Here is a 22,501-nt window from a genome sequence, read left to right as displayed (position 1 = left end):
ACAAGCTTGATCTAATTGACACTTGTTTAGAACACTCAACCAAACAATAGAATACAGATTCTTTTCAATGCACTTGGAATATTTACCAAGGTAGACATCATATTCTGGACCATAAAATAAATCATAACAAATTTAAAAGAATTAATATTATATAAAACATGTTCTCTATAAAAGGATTAAGCTATAAATCAATAACAGAAAGATTTCTGAAAATTTTAAGGAAAGTTGGGAAATGTTGAAACACATCTTTAAATAATTCTTAGCTGAACAAGAAAATCACAAGAGAAATTAGATGTAGTTTTAAATTGAATAAAAAATGAAATACATTATATTAAAATTTGTGGTATCAAGTAAAATAATGCTAAAGGAAACATATAACAGAAAATATTTATACTAGAAAAGATAAAAGGCTCAAATCAATGACATAAACTTCAACCTTAACAAACTAGAAAAAAAGGAGGAAATTAAACCCAAAATAAGAAGAAAAAATTAATGAACAAACATCAATAAACTAAAAATAGAAAACTTATTTCATTAAGTTACATATTTAAAAAAACCAATAAGACTGATAACCCTAATGTCACACTGACCTAAATAAATAATAAATGAGAACACACAAAATATCAATTCCTGAAAGACACAAACTACCAAAGCTCACTCAAGAAGAAATAGATGTATTGAATAGTTTTAAATCTACTAAAATAATTAAATTCTTAGTTAAAAACTTCAAACAAAAAAAAACTCCAGGCCCAGAAAGTTTCAATGACAAATTCTACAACACACTTAAGAACAAAATAATAACAATTCTAAACAATCACTTCCCTCCACCTCCACACCCCCTGAAAAAAAAAAAAACATAGAAGAGGAAAATCATTTTATGAAGCCAGCATTATCCTGATATGAAAGACACAAGAAGACATTTCAAGAATAGAAAAACAAAGGCCAATACCCCTCATGAACACAATCCTCAAAAAAAAATCAGCAAATTAAATCTACCAATACCAAAAAGAGATAATACATCATGACCAAGATGAGGTTTATTCGGGGAATGTAAGGTTACTTCAAGATTTGAAAATAGATCATTATAGTTCATGATATTAACAAACAAAAGAAGAAAAACAATGTGATCATCTCAATAGATACAGAAAAAACATTACAAAATTTAACATCCATTCATGATAAAAATTCTCAACAAAATAGGTAGAAGAAAATTTCCTTAACTTGATAAAACACACTCAATAAAAACCTAAATCTAACATCATATTAATGGTGAAAGTCTACGAGCTTTCCTCATTAAGATGAGGAACAAGGCAAGATGTTCATGTCACCACTCCCATACACCATCGTTCTGGAAGTTCTTGCAAGTGCAATAAAGCAAGAAAAAGAAATGAAAGGCACATACATTAGAAACAAAAAAGTATTAATGTCTCTGTTTGCTGACACGATTGGCCCAAAGGAATTTCCAAATATAATCTCTTAAAAGTAAAGAGTGGCTTTAGCAAGCTTGCTGAAACAAGATTTATATTTAAAAATAAATTTTTTATATAAACTAGTAAAAAAAATGAAGGGATACTAATATGTTTTAAGTACCATTTTCAATAGCACCAAAAATATAAACGATTTAGTTGTAAAAATGTGCAAGATCTCTATGCTTAAAACTATGATAAAAGAAATCAAAAAAGGCCTAAATATGGATAAACCATGTTTATGAAATGGAAGTCTCAATATATTAAGATATCAATTCTCCCCAAATTGATCTATAGATTTAATACTATCTCAACCAAAATTCCAGCAGGATTTTCTGTAGGTACCGGCAACTTGATTCTAAAATGTATATGAAAAAGCAGAGGAAGTAAAGAGCTAAAACCATTTTCAAGAACAAGATGAAGAACTCATACTACTTGATTTCAAGACTTACTATAAAGCTACAAATCAAGACAATTTGGTATAGTAATAGAAGACACACATAGATCAAAGTGGAGTCTAAAAAATACACACCCCTCTACAGAAATGGACAGATTCAGCAGGCAGAAAATCAGTCAGAACATAGTTGAATTCAAAGAACCATCAATCAACTCGATGTAATTGATATCTACAGACTACTTTATCCAACAACAGGTGAATACACATTCTTCTCAAACTCACATGGAACATTTATCAAGGCAGACCACAGTCTTGGCCCTAAAACATACCTTAACAAGTACAAAAGAATAGAAATCATACAACGTATCTCACAGACCACAACGGAGTTAAACTAGAAATCAATAACAAACAGATAGCTGGAAAATTCCAAAATATTTGGAGATTAAACAACACACTTCTAAATAATACCTTTAAAAACTCTTATTTCTATTCAAATAAGAAATTTCAAGAGAAATTTAAAAATATTTTGAACTAAATGAAAATGAAAATACAACTTAAAATATTTGTGAGATGCAGCACTTAGAGGAAAATTTATAGCACTGAATGCATATATTAGCAAAGTAAAAAGATGTAAAATCAATAATCTAACCTTCCAATTTAGGAAACTAGAAAAAGAAGAGCAAATTAAATCCAAAGTAACCAAAAGAAAAGAAATAGTACAAATTAGAGCAAAAAAATCAATAAACTAAAATCAGGAAATCAATAGAGAAATCAATGAAATCAAAAGGTGGTTCTTCCAGAAGATCAATTAAATTGATGAGCCTCAATGCAGTCCCTATCAAAATCCCAATGAAGTTTTTCACAGAAACAGAGTAAAATTCATCCTAAAATTCATATGGAAGCTCAAGAGATCTCAAACAGACAAAACAATCTTGGAAGAAGAAGAAAAAAGATGGAGGACTCACATTTCCTGATTTCAAAAAAAAGCTACAATAATCAAAACAGCATGGTAATGGCATAAAGACAGACATACAGAGCAACAGAGGAGAACAGAGTCCAGAATAAACCCTCACATATATGATCAAATGATTTTTGACAAAGGTGCCAAGACCTTTCATGGGGAAAGGATGATCTTTGCAACACATAGTATTAGAAAACTGGGTATCCATGTGTAAAAGAATGAAATCAGACCCTTCCCTTTACACTGTTAACTCAAAATGGATCAAACACACAATTGCAGGAGCTAAAACTGTAAAACTCTTAGAAGAAAACACAGAGCAAAAGCTTCATTACACTGGATTTGGCAATGACTTCTCAGATATGACACCAAAGGAACAGAAAACAAAAGAAAAAATAGACAATTTGGACTCAACATGAAAAAATTTTACGCATCAAAGCACACTATCCACAAATCAAATATCCAATAAGGGCTTAATATCCAGAATATATAGAGAACTCCTACAATTCAAAAACAAAAAACCAAACAATACAATTAAAAAAACGGCATAGGACTTGAATAAACATTTCTCCAAAGAAGATATACAAATGGTCAATAAGCACACAAAAAGATGCTCAACAGTACTATCATTAGGGAAATGCAAAGCAAAGCCACAATAAGATACCACTTCACACACACTAAGATTGTTATTATTTAATAAATAAAGAAAAGAAAAGAAGGGTGTTGTCAAGGATATAGAGAAATAGGAATAGTTGTTCACTGCTGGTAGGAATGTAAATGGTGCAGCTGCTATGGGAAACAAAATGTTGGTTCCTCAAAAAAAATTAAACACGTAAGTACCATATGATCCAGCAATTCTGTTTCTGATCATATACCCAGAAGAAATGAAATCAGCGATATAAAGAGATATTGTTCACTCACGTTCATAGCAGCATTACTCACAATAGCCAAAATGTGGAAGCAACACAAGTGTCTGTCTACCAACAAATAAATAGATAAACAAAATGTGATATAGTCATACAACAGATTATTATTCAGCCTTATAAAAGAAGGCAATTCTGACACATGCTATAATATGGATAAACCTTGAAGACATAATGCTAAGTGAAATAAGCCAGTCACAAAAGGACAAATACTGCATGATTCCACTCATGAGGTAGTTAAGAGTAGTCAATTTCAAAGAGACACAAGTAGAAAGGCGACTGCCAGGGGCTGGGTGGAAGGGAATTGGAGAGTTATTGTTTATTGGGTACAGAGTTTCAGTTTTTCCATATGAAAAACGTTCTATGGATTGATGGTGGCGATGGTTGCACAACAATGTGAATGTACTTAATGTCACTGAAAAGTACATTTAAAAATGGTTAATTTTATGTTATGTGTATTTTAATACAATTTAAAATGAATAAATAATTTTTTAAAAATCTCTTCTACTTAAATGGCTTAGAATGTCTTCTATTTTCCTGATGAAGACTCTGACCAGTTAACACCTTTTAACAAATGTTAATCTTCAGTACAAAAACACAAGTATTCAACTCAGTAAAGGATATCCCCAGTATATTATTATGAAAAAGGATGTTTAACATTAATTAGTAAAACTCTGTATTCAAACATAAAAATATCAATTGTAACATGATGCTCTAAATAATTTAGAAATTTAAGGATAATTTCTTAAAATAATTGAGAAGGTAGGTATTCTAATCTATATATACTGTGGGTAAAAAACTTGCTTATTTTTGATCCAAAACTTTCTGGTGGGCAGTCCAGTCATGTTCATTTCCCTTTACAGAATAGGGCATGCTCTATCATTGTGAAATAAAGTTTTCAACAACAGAGCTATCCTTGCCTATCTAACCACTAGTCTGGAAGTTACACGTAGAAAAGAAGGAAAGGGCAAAGAAATTAAGGCTAACTCTAAGATAAAAGAAATCCTTTTTTCAGCTGTATCAGTTGGAGTAGTTACCATAAGAACCTGTTAGCCAGCAGCAATTATGAAGGCACCTCCATCCTATGGGATGGATTCACAGGACAGAGGACAAAGGTCTATCAGGCAAATAAGGATATTAGTTATTTGTTTTAAGAACCACATTTTCACTTTCTTTTTTTTATAAATCTAACAGTGAGAAGAACCAAGGCTAAAACAGGACAGTAAGAACAACAGAAAAGAATGAATAATAAAGATGGATATACAACAAAAAAAAGGAGAGGTGAATTAAATTGGCAGAAAGAGATGTAGAATTTTTTTCCCTGAAATAGGATAAACTTTAAAATTTTTAGTATACACTGGAAATTTAACATAATTCAGAATACTGAGATGTCTAAATATTCCAGCAAAAAAAAAAAGTTCACTTGATGGTACATATAATAGAATTGGTTATAAAAATGTCACCATGTGGCATGAATCCAGAAAACAGTATTATAATGAAGATGCACTACATTCATTTTTCTTTCACTCCAAAAGAGACATAGATTTTTGTGCTTAGATTATATTTGGAATAATCAATAATCACAAAAGATTGCTATGAATTTCAATAAATATCTGCATCTCTGCCAGTAAAAGTAATTAAGGTTGTGGGCGGGGGGGGGTTCAAATAGTACCTTTTGCATCATCAGAACCCGAAGCCAAGAGTTTAGGATCCATGAGATTAAAGTCAACACTCCAACACCTCTTCTCATGCTCCTGGATGTAGAAGAAAGACAAAGTATTCTCAGACAGAACATAGATCTTAAAATAAATAAAGCAAAAAAAAAAAAACCAACTTGATACCAATTTATTGCTATGGTGGAAGGGAGAGAGAACAGGCTATGAAAGCAAATGAGATGCAAAGTATTTCCCAAACTTTTAATATATACATTTACTAAAATTATGGCTTTTGGAAATTCATTTGATACATGCTACAAATGCAAAAGTCTGAGGAGATGCTTCAGAAAAGCATTATTTGGTATTACGTAGGTATAAATAAACGCTAGTGACTTTAAATTTGTAATTATAAAGCACATGAAGCTCTACAATTACTAAGAAAAAAAAGTAAAAATGTGATTCTTAAAACAAATAACTAGTATCCCTATTTACCTGATAGACCTTTGACCTCTGTCCTGTGAATCCATCCCATAGGATGACGGTGCCTTCATAATCACTGCTGGCTAACAGGTTCTTATGGTAACTACTCCAACTGATACAGCTGAAAGACAAAAATATAGTTAAGACTTACTTTACGTAAAAATAAATAACAATAACTACAAAGAATTTGGATGTGTTCAGAAAGATTAGAACCCTTTTTAAATGGTCTAATGAGTTCACAATCATTATTCTGCCCACAACACATCTGGGAAGAAACGTACCAAATAATTCCCAGATTTTTCTATTGAAACTACCAAGTAACAACCCTTACCACTTTACACTCTGATCACTAGCTGGAAAATAGATATGAACCTAAAGCTGCCACTGGCCATCTTTGATACATGAAGAGAGCATGTCCATGAGTGAAGAATAATAGAGGCCAAGGGGGCACAAAGCATGCCAGGGCAGAACGACAGAGACCTCATCAGATTGTTTAGGCCCCTGGATCCAGTTATGTCAAATCATATAAGCCAACAAACTAATCTGAATTAGGTTTCTGTATTTACATTAAAAAAAATCTTAACTAATATAAGCTTATGACTGAAATTTCAATTAAAAGCATTTAACAGTTAGAATTAAAGATTTAACATTTATGGTTTCAGCTATTCTCAAGTGCTCCAAAATTGAGAATGCAACATCTAAAACTGTGTGCTTGTGGTGCGACACATATTCGAATCATCATATAAGTAAAGCTAATGAATATTAAGGAAGAACCCCCTTAGAAAGCAATTAACCTAGATGACTTACAAGCTTATGAACACAATAAAGTCTTTTGCTCTCTACTAGTTGCATTCATACTAAATTTCAGGGATTGGAAGAGTTCATTTGCACGTTTAAATATACTTAATAGACTTTCTGGGAGAAATTATATAGGACAGTTAAGAGCTAAATTTTGGATTTAGACAAACCTGAGTTCAAATTCCAGATGTGCCACCTACTAGCTGTGGCTTTGGGTAATTTAGTTGACTTTCACAATTGGTATGCTCCAAATTGGTTTCACTCCCAAGCCCATAGCTTCCAGCCTTGAATAGCTTCCTCTGTTTATTCCAAAGTACCATCAAGTATTGCCATATTTTTACATATATCAAGACAGAAAAGGTAAACTCTCTAATCCACATTTTCCTTACAGTAATGTTTACTCTGAATTCTTGATATGGGCCAAGTATTGTGTGGAGTGTTGTGTTGAGTTTGTTTGTTTGTTTATTTATTTATTTATTTAGTGAGGAAGATCAGCCCTGAGCTAACATCCATGCCAATCCTCCTCCTTTTGCTGAGGAAGACTGGCCCTGAGCTAACATTCGTGGCCATCTTCCTCACTTTTTATACGGGACACCGCCACAGCATGGCCTGACAAGCAGTGAGTCGGTACGCACCCAGGATCTGAACCAGGGCTGCCAGCAGCGGAGCACACGCACTTAACCGCTACACCATGGGGCCGGCCCCTACACGTATTTATTTAAAGTACAATCCCATGAAACAGGTATTACTATTATGGTCTCCATTTTATAAATGAGCAGCATGAAAAGGTTAAGATCACAGACTCTGGAACCAAACTACCTCTGTTTGAGTCCTGGCTCCTCCAGAGACTAACTGTGTAATACTAAGCAAGTTAATTAACCTTTCTGTGTGTCAGCTTCCTTGTGTATAAAATGAGGCCATAACAGTAACTATCTCACAGGTCTGCTAAAGGCAAAGCTCTTAGGACAATCTCTGCCACATAAGAATTCCATCAACTTATGTCATACTAATGTTGCATTCTTTCCACTTATGACAAAAACTGTAACAGATTCTCAACGATGAGTGTCACTGATGAACGAGCAGGGTTACACATTATCAATCTACCATTTTTATGGATGAATTAGGAAACAAAGGAAGGCTATAACATTATATAAAGACCGTAATACTTGCTATATTATTAACATTATTAAAATGAGCATATGCACACACATACTATATATGTCATTCATCTAGATAAAAAAGGTACAAGGATGACTGCTTGGAGAATGTTCCAAGTTCTAAATAAATTTATTATTAGATGATTTCCTTATACCATTCCCTTTTAGGTCAGTACCCATGAGAATAGCTTAGGAACTTATTTAAATGATGTAGATTCAAGGATTCCTCTGAGATTTTGGGGGGGCAGATTAGAAGTAGGGTCCAGGCCTGCATTTTTAACATTATTCCAGGTTTGAAAAGCACTCATTATGAACTCTAACCCCTAATACATGAACTTAAATATTATGCTCTCAATGAAAAGCAGAACATTCTTGTGAAAAAAATTCTTAAAACTATAAACAATTATAATATTTAGAGACATGTGCATGCTAGGGGAAAACTTCTTGACTTTCAGACACTTCTCATAGGCTACAGTAATCCTTTATTCAACAGCCCATGAAAGGCTATCTACAACAAAGATCTTTATCTGATTAAGTGAAAGAAAGAAGATTTTCATTTGGCAAATAGAAAAACAATAACTACTAACCCACATAGGGGAAAAGCAATCAGTATCTATAAGAAAGATATTCTGATGTATCCTCTCTTATAGGATACATTTAGCAATTATAGTGTTCACCATGAATGAGTAAGGAGTCTCATGGAAATGTAAAATAACAAACTCATACAAATTATAGATACTAATTGTTATATACTACACTGCATTATGCCAAGAAAATAATGTTAAGTACCTGATTTTGGAATTGCAGGTCATTTCATTTTCAGGGTAATGAATATCCACCGCATCTTGAATGACTGTGCCATATTCATAGACTTTAATCTTCTTTGTAACCCCAGCAATTGCAAAATAATCACAATCCCGGTCAAATTCAATACTAAGGAAAAAAGTATATACTTGGTCAGTAAGACTATTAACCTATCCTTGTGATGTTTACAATGATAACATTTCAGAATTTTATTTTTTCTGTTTCTAAAATGATTCTGTCTATGAGGGTAAGAGAGCTACCTGAAATGCTTCAAATTGTACTAGGCCCTATCTATGCTCAGATTAAGTCATTATCAACACACATCAAATTACAAGTGGTAGTGAAATGCGCCTAGCTACACAATTCTGCTTATAGATGGTTCTTTTGTTCCTAGAAACGTGACATGTTTTTCAACTCAGCTTTAGTACCGTATTACAACTTACCCAATTGTGAAGGCTAATAAGTTATACTGTAAAAGTAGGGAAGAAAGATTTAATGGTTTGGTATATTAAAAATACGTCAAAAGAGAATTACCAATTATCTTTTCAAAAATTCTAATGATTTCCCTTCCTACCATTTTGTGAGGATGATAGAATTTCACAGTATTTAATGTTATTTTAATAAATAAATTAGAATACAAGCTGAATTACTGAAGCAATTAAGGAAGGGGTGATGACAAAGAGATAAAATAACATAAAAATGGAATCATTAAATTACCATCATGTTTTCCCAAATCCATTTCTAATCTCCCAATCAAATATGTTCTGACTTAAGAACCCCCAATACAGACTCCTTATACCACAAATAAGAGAAAAACTAAAAATTTCCCTTTTTTTAGAGTTACTTAGGGAATCCATCCCTCTTACTGACTTTTTATAGATGTTCAAAACAAGCTACTTCAAAGCAAAGCACAACACCTTATTCACCTTTATAAAAGCTAACCTGGAGCCTCAACAAAGTTGTTATATAATCAGCAAGAGATAAAGTGACCTAATGGAATTAAGACTGAAATGAATCATCACATACATTATTTCTTAATCCATTAAGCATCCTTTGTAGAAGCTTAGCCATAAGGCTAGAGAAAACATAAGAATTCTCAATGATCTACAATTAATTACACAGTAATAGTAACAGTTAACATTCACTGACCACTCACTAACTATAACCCCTGCATGTATTAACCCATTTAATTCTCATAATAATTCTCTAAAATAGGTATTATTTTTATCATATTTTACACATGAGAAAATCAAGGATTAGAGGTGAAGTAATTTGCCCAAAGTTAGCTAGATTGTAAGTGGCTAAAATGATATGATAGTACACTGCATATTTTAAGCATTCATTAAATGCATACAAATACTGCATCACATACTTTTCTTCACAGATTACCTGTGATATCCTTATACAGAACAGTTAATGATTAGTTAATAATTTAGTAAGAAGCCTGCTGAGCTGATGATGATGAATAAAGAAAATAAGTACACAATAGGAATATTTCCCATAAAAACACACGTCGAGATGCTCACTTTTCATTATAGCTTTAAATTCTTTATTAATTTCATAAAATTTTTAAAGGAATTTCATTAAATGTCATTGACTATAGCACAATTCAGCAAATGTTCCCTCCAATAAAATATCACTATGTATGCAACAGATCATTTGTACAACAACTTCACTTGAACTGCTGTCTCAGCTACTCTCATCTGCCATGTAGATTCTAATACAGCATAACTATATCAATAGCAACTGTTCATCTATCTTGACTCAATTTATACCCACAGCCTCTTGCCATTGAAGGAGAAATATTACTGTGTCTGGCAAAGGACAGAGTTATCAGAACTGAAATCCTATCCTTAGGAGGTTTTGGTCTGTGACTTCAAGGGACAACCAGTTATATTATCCCTAAATACCCCTCCTCCACCTACAAACATTCACGGCCAATAAATCAACAGCCTTCCAATGTTGTACTAGTAAAAGTTAATATATCATTTCCAAACTATTAGTTTTTAATATAAAAAAAGAAGTTTAAACACTAACTTATTAAAATAATAGTCCAAAGACACTGCAGGGAGAAAACTGACATATAAATAAAAATGCTATCTGTCAAAAGAATGATTTGATGATAAGCAAATACGTCTATTATTTCTTCTGTTGCTACCCTGTTATTCAAGATAGCTCTCTTTTTTCAACAAAAGTAATTATTTAGCTACATTAGCTCATTCTGAACTCTCATACTAAAAGATTAACTTTTTGTTTTGACTTCACTACTATTATTTTCTTACATCCTGGTTATGTTTTGTTCTTAATATAATGAGATATCAAGCACTTGTACAATATTCTTTTTTTAATATTCTAGAATATTGAGGTTCTTTATAGTTTAACAAGAAGAAGTAATAATAGAAATACTGACCAAAAAGCATAAAAAATAATATTATTTCTAGTAAATTTTGGTTAAAAGGGAAAGGAAGATAAACAGCTGCCTTTTTTTTTTTTTGTGAGGAAGATCAGCCCTGAGCTAACATCTGCCAATCCTCCTTTTTTTTTTTGCTGAGGAAAACTGGCCCTGGGCTAACATCCATGCCCATCTTCCTCTACTTTATATGGGACGCCGCCACAGCATGGGCTGACAAGCGGTGCGTCGGTGCGCACCCGGGATCCGAACCGGTGAACCCCGGGCCGCCGCAGTGGAGCCTGTGCACTTAACCGCTTGTGCCACCCAGCTGGCCCCCAGCTGTCTTTTTTGTAAAAACGCAACTTCTACATCACTAAGACTCAGGATGTAGGTACTTTCAAACAATGAATCATTTGTTCCCAATCTCTGACAGAGTTAATATCTGTTCCCAGACATAAACATAATTAGACTCTAGAAACAGATCATGGAATAACCCAAATGAACAAGGTAGTTTCCAGTACAGAGAGCTTTTCAGAGCTAATCCAAAATGGATGGCCTCTTCTTTCACAATACAATATTTCAGCTGCTTTAATTACAAAATCTGATAGCATAATCAAAAATGATAAACAGTGACTAGTTAGGTTGGAACAAAAATAAAAGGTAAATAAATTAATTGAAACACACCTACTTATGCAATTAAATTCAAAAAAGAACTGTAATAAGTCTTGCTTCTTCTACAAAATTCATTTCTGCTATCCACTGTCACCAGTAATTCTTAAAACAAGTGGTTATGAAAGTTCATTTCAATGATAAATTCAGTTTCATAGAACTTTTTAAATTTCAAAGTACACAAAAATATTTTCTTTGAAAAATAATATTAATCAAATTATTTTAAACATGGAAATAAACTGCATTTTTATTTCATACTTGGAATGTTTCAGTTGTTTTAAAAAAGTGATTTAAACAGTTGTAAAACATAATTCAGCTGTAGGAAACTGGCTGTATTCTTTGTCAAAAGGGCCATCAGTCAAGTGATTAAGCTTCAAGGCAACAGACCACACAGGACAGCTGATTAATGCATACCTCTAGTACAATGTGGCACAAAGCATTGCAAAGACATCAATATCCCAAGAAGGGAATTCTGTCAGTGTTCCCACTGTCTGTAATATTTTTTGCAATTATAAAGCAGGTATTAACAAACATGGTGGATTAATATCCCTGAACACTAGAATCCAATTTATCAAGAGAAAATGTAACGTGAACACAGTTGTTAAAGGTCTAATTCATTACGATGACAGTGTGCCTCAAGAGACAGAGGCTACTATAATTTCAAGAGTTCAGAAATCGGCCATTTTAATGAAAAGAAATGGGCAGATCTTTAAAGAATACAAACTCAGGTAAAGTAAATAAGAATTGATCTTATTGACGGGGTTCAGGGCAGGCCGCCCCAAGATGCGCCACTCTATGCGGATTAGTTCGAGCTGAAGACAACAAGGGCTCAGAAGACTCAGGAAGAACATTTGGCCCTCCCCTAAATTGCCTAAAAGAATTTAAGATAGAAGGTTTGATCTAGGAAGGAGCTAATACCATGAGATAACTATAGTATAGTGTAAAATAGGTGTGATAAGAAAGGCACCAACAAGCCCATCTTATCAAAATTCTGTCTCCGGGGCCACATTCTCTATAGGTGGCGCAGTAAACAGCTGTCTAACAAACATTTGCTTTCCCATCTCCATGTGAATTGCCCTCCCCCCCTCTGAAGTCCCAAACCACTACCCACAACATCCTCCTTTATCTTTAGTTGAGATGATATTTAAGGGGGTAATTTTGGCCTTGTGGCGAGTTTTCTTGGGTTTCTCCCATGTATACACGTTATTAAACTTTGTTTTATTTTCTCCTGCTAACCTGCCTTTCTAATTATTTGACCAGCCATAAGAACCTTAAGGGAAAGGGAGGAAGAATTCTCCCTCTTCCCCTACATTATTCAACTGACTTTCTCCCAAATCAGTCAATAATAACCGCTAAAATTTCCATAACATACATACTTACTATGTATCCAGTACTGTTTTAAGGACTTTACATAAAATATATTTAATCTTCAAATCTCCATTGTATAGATAAGGAAACTGAGGTATACTGATGTTAAGTAATTTACCCAAGGTTTACTACGTAATTCAAATTCAAGCAGTCTGGTTCCAGAGTCTATGCTCTCAATCACTACGCAAAACTCCCATTTTGCGCCAGCCCGGTGGCGTAGTGAGTAAGTTCGCACGCACCACTTCTTCCGCCCAGGGTTCACACGTTCAGATCCCGGGTGCGGACCAAAGCACCACTCATCAAGCCCTGCTATGGCGCCGTCCCATATGCAAAGTGGAGGAAGATGGGCACAGATGTTAGCTCACAGCTGATCTTCCCAAGCAAAAAGAGGAAGATTGACAGAGGTTAGCTCAGGGCCAGTCTTCCTCACACACACACACACACACACACACACACACAAAAAACAAAACAGAAAAAACTCCCATTTTAAAGAGAACAAAAGATCTGGTCTGCAAAGAACACATAGAAAGGCAAATAAGAACAATAACATAGAATAATGATACATACTATATTATATACATGGTAGTAATAACATATAATAATTTAACCTGTGCAATAAGTTAAACATAGGGAGACAGGAAGAGAGTAAGGTAGCCTCACAGGGTTTATAATTAGTGGGAAAGATTATACACAATATAAGCAAACGCCAAATAATAAGAACAAAATATGCTACAGAAATTCAGGATTCAATGACTACTGAGGCCTACTGGAAGAAAATAGATAATTTCTCAGTCATCAAATATCCTGTTATTGGCCAAACAAGGACCTAGCTGATGGAAAACCAGGATGTTAAAAAACCAGAACACAACATTTGAGAAATTCACAGAACTATGAATTAGGCCTGTATTAATGCTAATCTGGGCTACTGCAATAGCGTCCTTACCAAGTCTGCCACTCCCGACTTTCCTCTTTTCTAATCCATCTGAAGGACTAAATGAGGGCAAATTTCCAAAACCACAGCTCTGTTCACATCATTCTCCTCATTTACTACCACGTAAAATCCAAATTCCAACTATTACCAAAGACCCTTCACAACCTGGCTTGAATCTTATGCTTAAAATTTATTTTAGGGACCAGCCCGGTGGTGTAGTGGTTAAGTTTGCACACTCCACTTTCGCGGCCCAGGGTTCACAGGTTCAGACCCCAGGCACACACCGACGCACCACTTGTCAAGCCATGCTGTGGCGGTGTCCCATATAAAGCAGAAGAAGATAGGCACGGACGTTACCCCAGGGACAATCTTCCTCAGCAAAAGAAAAAGAGAGAGAAGGATTGGCATTGGATGTTAGCTCAGGGCTAATCTTCCTCACACACAAAAAAAAACAAAAAACAACTTATTTTATTTTTAAAAATATGTATATAGGCAATGGTTCAAAAAGTGTACAGAGAAAAGCAAGTCTCTCTCCCAGACTTGCCAAATAAGCACCCAACTGCCCTCCCTAGAAGCAACAAATAATTTCAGTTTTTGCATCCTATTAGAGTTACCCTATGCATAAACAAGCATATATGTATTCATATTCTTTTTTTTTAATTAAACACATGAGATCATATCATACATAATGATTTGCACCTTGGTTCCCCTCGTCCCCACCTAACAGTATCTTGACAAGCATTTCTTATTAATACATATTAGGACTACCTTATTTTTTCCCAGAGGTTGTACAGAATTTCAACATATGGATGTATCATAAATTATTTAACCAGTCTACTAATGAAGAACATTCACTGTCTAGTCTTTCACTGTTAAACAATGCTGCAATACAATAAATACCTTTCTATGGGTATCATTTTCCACATACGCAAAGATATCCTTAAATTTACCTAGAATATGAAGTGCTAGGTCAAAAATCATGTGCATTTTAACATAGTTAAGTAAAGCTAAACCTCTCTCCATCCAGATAACGCCACTAATAATCTCTAAGTTTCTTCTCTAAACAGCCTGTTTACCTTCTTAATCTAACTGAAATCCAGCTTTTCCCTGAAAATGTTGTTTCCCCTGAAGTCCTCTCATATTCCATGTTCAAGTAGGCCTGGAGATGAAGTCAGTGTCTTCCTTCCTATACATAGCTTCTTTCAGCCACTTCCACTCCAACTCAACCCCTCCCTAAAACTTCCCAGCTCAAAATCAATCTCCTGTAACTTACACCACTCAATACTGCTCCTTGTTACTCCTTCTAGCAACCCATGAGTTCTTGGAAATTTCAACTTTCAGCTATCACTCTCTCCAAATCTGTGATTATTTCAATAATCACATAGATGATTATTCTAATACCCTGGTCTATCAGTTTCTTGACTTTCTCTTCTCCAAAGATCTTTTATTCTGCTCACTTCCACTTCACACAACCACGATCATACCCTAGACTTTTTCATTACCAATGACTTCATTCTCTCCATAATCTCAATTTCACTTTCTGACATATTGCTTTCTCTCAACCACCTCTATTTTTTGCCAGCTGACACGCTGTCTCCAAAAGTCCTTCAAGTCTTCAAGCCCACGGGGACCTACAAATTCACTGATCTTATCACCACTGTCCCTCTACCCCCTTATGTATTCACTTTCTTCTTTACTCATCATAAATTACATTGTCAATAATTAGGGCTCCCTCATGGACAACTCTGCACTCCTTTATCATTTTTAATTCTCTTATTTCTTAACCTCCTTGGCAAAACCCTAACGATAATTGAACATAACTCTTTCCTCAATTACTTAAACTTCATCATGGACTGAATCTTGATCATTATGAAGTGTCGTGTGTGCGTGCACGTGTGTGTGTGTGTGTGTAAAAGAGAGAGAGAGAAAAGAGATTTAGATTTAATGATTTCTAGTCTGAATTAAACCTTTCACCATTCACATCCAAATTTTAGGAACTCTTATATACAGTACAGATTTATGCTTTATATTGTGATCTAATATGACAATATTTCCCTTTTGATGGGAGGTTTAGTCTATTGACATTTATCAATCATATGTTTGCTTTTATATCTTTTTATTTTGGGTACGTATTGTTTTAACTGCATTTTTAATTAAAAAAATGTCTTTTGACCATCTGATTTCTTTCTGTTTTCTGTACGTTATTCTCATAAATCAGAATTGTAGTATTTCAGTCTAGTGGCTATTTTTATGACTTTATGAATTACTATAGAAAGAAATAAAAGATTCAATGTCTCTCTTAAGTCTCTTCTCTGAACAAAGGACAAAGTTATTTTGCCCTCCCTCTTCCCTCTTCCAATCCTATTGATTATATTGATTGTCTTAGAATTTATTTCAAAGATATTTATACCTCTCATCTTTGTGCAAATGAAAAAACTATAAATAATTATCTGAGCATAGAAATGAATTCCATTATACATATAAAGACAAACTAGCTTTGCATTTCTAACATTTACTGAACATTCCAAACTTATTAATTATAAGTAGGTTCAAGCATCTGACTCCTCCATTATACTGTCTAATGCAGTCATATCCAAAGTATTTACATATTAAAATGTGTATCTTATTTTAAATTATTTTCCTTTTATTTCTCCTTTATATTAGAGTTAGGGCACTATAATTTTTTTTAATGTGTGCATAGGGAAGTTGCAATATCTATTAATTTTGTTTCAGAACACTGTCAATGTTCCAATAAAATTTTATTTATGGACCTTGAAATTTGAATTTCATATAATTTTCACGTCACAAAAATTATTCTTTATATTTTTTCAACATTTTAAAAATGTAAAAACTATCCTTATCTTGTGGGCTGTACAAAATTAGGCAATGGGTTAGAATTGACTTGCATGTCTTAATTTACTGACTGTCTTGAATTAATGGATACACTTGCTTTTATTCCACAGGCACTAAAATAAAGCCACATTTAAAGTCTATGTATATTTTTGCTTGATTATTTTTATTAGCTGGTTTGTTTTGTTTTTAATTCCATAAAGCCACAAGATCTTGCTTTAAAACAACTATTTAGAAAGATTTTATTTTTCTGTTCCCTCTGGCTATTACTGAATAGCTAGAACAAATAAACTACTGACAAACTATATTCTGAAACACTTTTGTATATGTCAAGTGTTTACCACTGTGATAAAATGTCTTTCTCCTCAAAGCATTTAAAATTAAAGATGTGTCTCGAGGCCCTTTAAGATCAACATATTGATTATCAAATATGTCTCATTTAAGTTTATAGCAAGGTAAGTTATAATTTATACTTATTTAAATTAATTTAGTTGTAGAGTCTTCATCTGTCCTAAAACACCTATTCTATGCACAGTATAATGGTATCTTATGGATAGATGGTGTTTATTAGAGAACTTTGGCCAACTGAAAATAACTTTTGAAGTAAAAGATTAATAAAAAGGTTGAATGAAAACATCCACTAGAGAAAAAAACAAGAGTTGAAAAACAAAATATATTTTGTCCCCAGACTGCAATGACATTTTGTGCTCTTTGGAATGTGTTAGTATTTAGTAAAAGTGGGAGATCCACAGGCTGGCAAAAGTTTCAATTCTTTACTTTTGAAATTGAAGTAGAAAATACATCTAATTTTTTAGTTCTGTATCCTCTGGTAGTATTTACAAAACAACCAATTAAATTACAATATTAAATCATTAATGTCACTGCTGTGAGGCTTCATCCGAAAACAACAGTACTCTCATATAATGAAACTATTCCATGCTGCAGAGGACTAACCTGGAGTGAAAATTTATAGTCTAGGAAAAATTTCATCATAAATATATAAAAGCGTGTCCCCAAAATATCAGTCACATAGACTTAACAAATCAGAAATCCATCTCATGTTTGCTATAGGAACAAGCAGACAAAACCACTAAAAAAAAAATCTATAAGAGAAAATGTGACTTGAACTAGATAAATCCTTTCAAACCATCACAGCGGGAAAAGAAAAAAGAGCTCTTGTTCTAAAATTTTTACAGAAATGCAAATGACTTACAATAGCTGAAACAACATTGAAAAAGAACAATGAAGTTGGAGGACTTATAGTAAAGAAGCAGATTCAAGAAGTAGATTCATACGTATAAGCTCAATTGAATTAAACAAAAAAGTCAATGGGAAAAGTTCATCTTTTTAAACAAATGATAACTTGGAACAAGTGGATATCCATACTGGGGGGAAAAAGTGAACCCAACCTTCACTTCACAATCTAGACAAAAATTAACTTGAAATGGATTATAGACTTAAATGTAAAAGCTAAAACTATTAAAATTATAGAAGAAAACAAAGAAGGAAAATCTTCACAACTTGGACCAGGCAAATATTTCTATAGACAGAAACAGCTTAAATAATTTAAAAAAAATTGGCAAATTAGAATTCATCAAAATTAAGTACTTGTGTTATTTGAAAGACACTTTTAATAAAAAGGCACACACAGGGAGAAAATACTATCAATACATATATTTGACAAAGGACTTGTATCCAGAATACATAAAAAAAATTCTCACTATTCAATGATAGTAAGACCTGATTTTTTCATAATAGGCAAAAGTTTTGAATAGATGCTTCATAAAAGACATACAAATAGCCAATAAGCACATCAAACACCATTAGTTATAACGGAAATGCATAGTAAAACAACAAGGAAATATCACCACATACCCATAATAAAGAGACTGACAACACCAAGAGTTATTGAGGATTTGTGACAATTGGAACTCTCTTACACTGCTGACTGGAATGTTAAAACAACCCAATCACTTTGGAAAACAGTTGGGCAGTTGCTTAAAATGTTAAGCACAAACTAATCCTACAACCCAGCAATTTCAGTCCCAGGTATTTAGCCAAGAGAAATAAATATGAAGATGAATATATAAAATGACTTGTGTGTGAATATTCATAGCAGCATTATTCATAATAGTAAAAAACTGGAAACAACTGAAATGTCCATTAACACATGAATAGATAAACAAATTGTGGAACAGTCACAAAATGGAATACTACTAAATAATTAACTACTGATCCAAGTGACAACATGAATGAATCTCAGAAACATGCTGAGCTAAAGAAGCTAGACACAAAAAGAGTACACACTGTATGGTTCCACCTATAAGAAAACCCAGAATGACGAAACTATTCTATGTGACAGAAAGCAGATAACTAGTGGCCTGGGATAGAAGTTTGGAGGAAGAGGTGGAATTAACTGCAAAATGGCAGGAAATAAAATTTTTGGAAATATTCTCTATTTTGATTGTGGTTTATACAATTGCCAAAATCAAAACTTTACGCTTTATTTTATGTAAATTGTACCTCAAAAAGGTGATTTAAAACTATCCAGTTTGTGAGCCTACATTTATTAAACTTAAATTATGTAAATAACATACCCACAAATCAAAATCTCTCAAGCACAGATCAAAGAATAAAGTTTTATAACTTTAGATGCTGTCAACAAAATCACCTATTAATATGGGAGAGGAAAAGGGAAGAGAATTAAAATTAAAGAATTAAACATCATTGGTGGTAGAAAAGCATCCCTCTTTCAAGATTAGTATGATACAGTGAAATCTCCTAATCACAGTGCAAGCTTTTGTCTTATTTCAAGGCATTTTTCAGCTCCACTCGAGAATTTTTAAAAACACGCAAATAGGAGACTTTGTGGTGAACAAACCAGACTTTGTTATGTAAGGACTAAATCTTTTATCATTCAACCAATGATGGAGTGCTTACCATATGATAGGCCAAGTGATAGGTTATTTGTGTTAAGTAATGATGAAGCATGTAAAATAGCCAATCATCACAAGGAGATCAGAAAATTCAACACAAGCTATTTTCTTTCATAGATACACTGATGTCCAAAACTATGATAGAACTTTAATCAAGTATAGTAGTATACCCTTAAAGCCTAAACAAATCTACTAGGTCAGGAATCAGCAAATTTGTTCTATAAAAGGGCCAGAGAAGCTGTGCAGTTCTCTACTGAAATACTACTCAACTCTGCTATTGTAGCATAAAACCAACCATGGACAAAATGTCAAGGAATGAGCATGACTGCATTCCAATGCAACTTTATTTATGGACACTGAAATTTGAATTTCATATAATTTTCAGGTCATTATTATAAGTCATGTTATTATACATCATATGTTATAATTCTGCTTTCAATTTTTTCAATCCATTAAAAATACAGAAACCATTCTTACCTCATGAGCCATTCAGAAACAGGTGATGGGCCAAACACGACCCCCATGAGCCATAGTTTGCTGACTCCTGTACTAAGCAAAAAGCCAGTATTGTTCTCATTTACAACATTTCCTTTTATATAAATAAAACCAATGCAAAGTGTGAAACTTACAATTTCCAAAAATTTTAAAGTAACTATAAAGAAATATGTATATTTTTCATATTACATTTACACCAATGACACTATGTATATTTTAAAATTATTTTTGAAGGATAATAGATACAATAGCATCTTCCGGACATACCTGTCTATTGCTCTAAGCCACAGTAAGTACTCAATAAATATTAGTTAAGTTAATTTTGGAACCAACTTTTGATCCCTCTGAGAGTAATCTGTCAAATGTAACACATTCTTCACTACCTTTATAGGAACACAATGAGCATAGTAACATGAACAGCCCTAAGTACATTAGTTACCACATTCTTATTACGTCTCAATGATCTCAGGGTCTACTAAGATATGTCAAACCACTTGACCTCATACTAAATGGATCCAAACTGCTTTACTCTTTAGCTCCTATTTGCAGTTCAGTTTCATCATTTCTTCCCCTTCGTCAAGCTAGAAGCTATCATTTCTGGCTGCTGTCACTGAACCTATCTATTGTAGACTCTTTCCTTTATAATCTGAAGAGACACAAATCAGATAACTAAGATTATAGGAGTTATGTAAGAAATAAGTCAATAAGGCCTGATACAATCCAAGAAGCTGGCAATCTGCTAATATAGGAACTTTAGACATTAATTTAATGGCATTTATTTTGTTCTAAAGCCTTTTTATTTTCCATTTAAGCCTTGGTTACTGACTATGTTTCAGTCAGATGAGATTGCCACAGGTTAAATTCTGTACATGTGAAGTGTTAGCATAATATGAAACTCTCTACTGTGAACAGTAGATAGAGAAATGAGGTCAGATAAAGGGGAAAAAAGGAAACGGTACATGTGAACAGCTGCTCTTAGAATAACGTCCTGTCTTACCTAAGAAGTTTTAAATGTCTGAAAACGTCTGATGGAAGCAATATATAGGCAAATTATCACACATAGGGCAAATGAGGGTACACTGAAGTTCTCTTTGTCAAATATTTGTGTACCCCCACATATTTTATCCCAAAAAGGTGCAAAATAAGCTCTATCTTCTGCTTAAACTTAAGCAAGTACAATGACAGCCCAGCCTTTAACAACAATTACTACTTCCACCACAAACTTCTGCAAGAAATTACAAAAGACATGGTTTTGGACATAACGAAGAAAGTATATTAATGCCATTTCCTATCTTAAAAATCAAGTACAGAAAGAATAATCTATAGAAATTCAGAAGAAAAAACTTAACCATTTCAAATACCTCCAGGATCCTGAAAGTCATAGCCTAAAGTGAACTCCCTCTTTACTCAACTCCCTCAGCATTTTATCGGATCCCCACAAGCATTTATTTATTTTCTACCTTGCATTTTATTCTCTAAATGAGTCAACAAACAGGAGTAACCATCAGGTATCAGGTAAACTACCCAGTGCTACAAGTACAAAGATGAAAAAGTATTCTCTGCCAAAGATGCAAATGCCTCTCTGACAATCTCCAAAGCACTCTCCCTTGCTTGCCCACTACTCCCACAACCCTTCATTCTTGACTTCCATACAGCTGAGTCTATCACTTTTTGCCTCTTTCTCAGCCCTCTCCTATTTCCTTCAGTATTCAATTTAAATCTCATGGTCTATAAATCTGATCAATCATCTAGAATCGCTTTCTTGTTCATTTTCTTTTTTTTTTTGGTGAGGAAGATTAGCCCTGGGCTAACATCTGTTGCCCATCCTCCTCTTTTTTTGCTGAGGAAGATTAGCCCTGGGCTAACAGCCGTGCCCATCTTCCTCTACTTTATATGTGGGACATCTGCCACAGCACGGCTTGATGAGTGGTGCGAAGGTCCACGCCTGGGATCTGAACCTGAGAACCCCAGGCCCCGAAGAAGAGAGTGCGCACTTAACCAGTACGCCACCGGGCCAGCCCCTAATATCTCTTTCTTTTAAAGTCAGACATAAACGCCACCCATGCTTTCTCCCCATCACTCTGAGATGACATGGAAAAAGCATAAGCTCTTAGAGAAAAACTCCTTTATCTCTCTGTCACTGAATCTACAAACGTGCCTGCCTTTGAACCCGTTCTCTTCTCTTTCTCTCCTATTACCCAAGAGGAAGTATCCTCCCTTCT

The 22,501-nt window shown here is 33.7% G+C and overlaps 1 protein-coding gene across 3 annotated transcripts in view; it reads right to left on the bottom strand.

The window, feature by feature from the left end:
- The window catches only part of COP1 (COP1 E3 ubiquitin ligase), a 242,286-nt gene that overhangs the window by 98,761 nt on the left and 121,024 nt on the right, over nt 1–22,501 (bottom strand). For all 3 annotated transcript variants that reach the window (XM_058540005.1, XM_058540004.1, XM_058540003.1), the window contains 3 exons: nt 8,624–8,767; nt 5,892–6,000; nt 5,417–5,498 (listed from right to left, as the gene is read on the bottom strand). In XM_058540005.1, coding sequence (XP_058395988.1) covers nt 5,417–5,498; nt 5,892–6,000; nt 8,624–8,767 — 335 coding nt within the window. The remainder of the gene's footprint in view (nt 1–5,416; nt 5,499–5,891; nt 6,001–8,623; nt 8,768–22,501) is intronic.

This window comes from Diceros bicornis, chromosome 4 (assembly GCF_020826845.1).
Source record: "Diceros bicornis minor isolate mBicDic1 chromosome 4, mDicBic1.mat.cur, whole genome shotgun sequence".
Lineage (NCBI taxonomy): Eukaryota > Metazoa > Chordata > Mammalia > Perissodactyla > Rhinocerotidae > Diceros > Diceros bicornis.
Note: the sequence above shows the minus strand (reverse complement) of the source record. Positions and strands in the feature narration are given on the sequence as shown.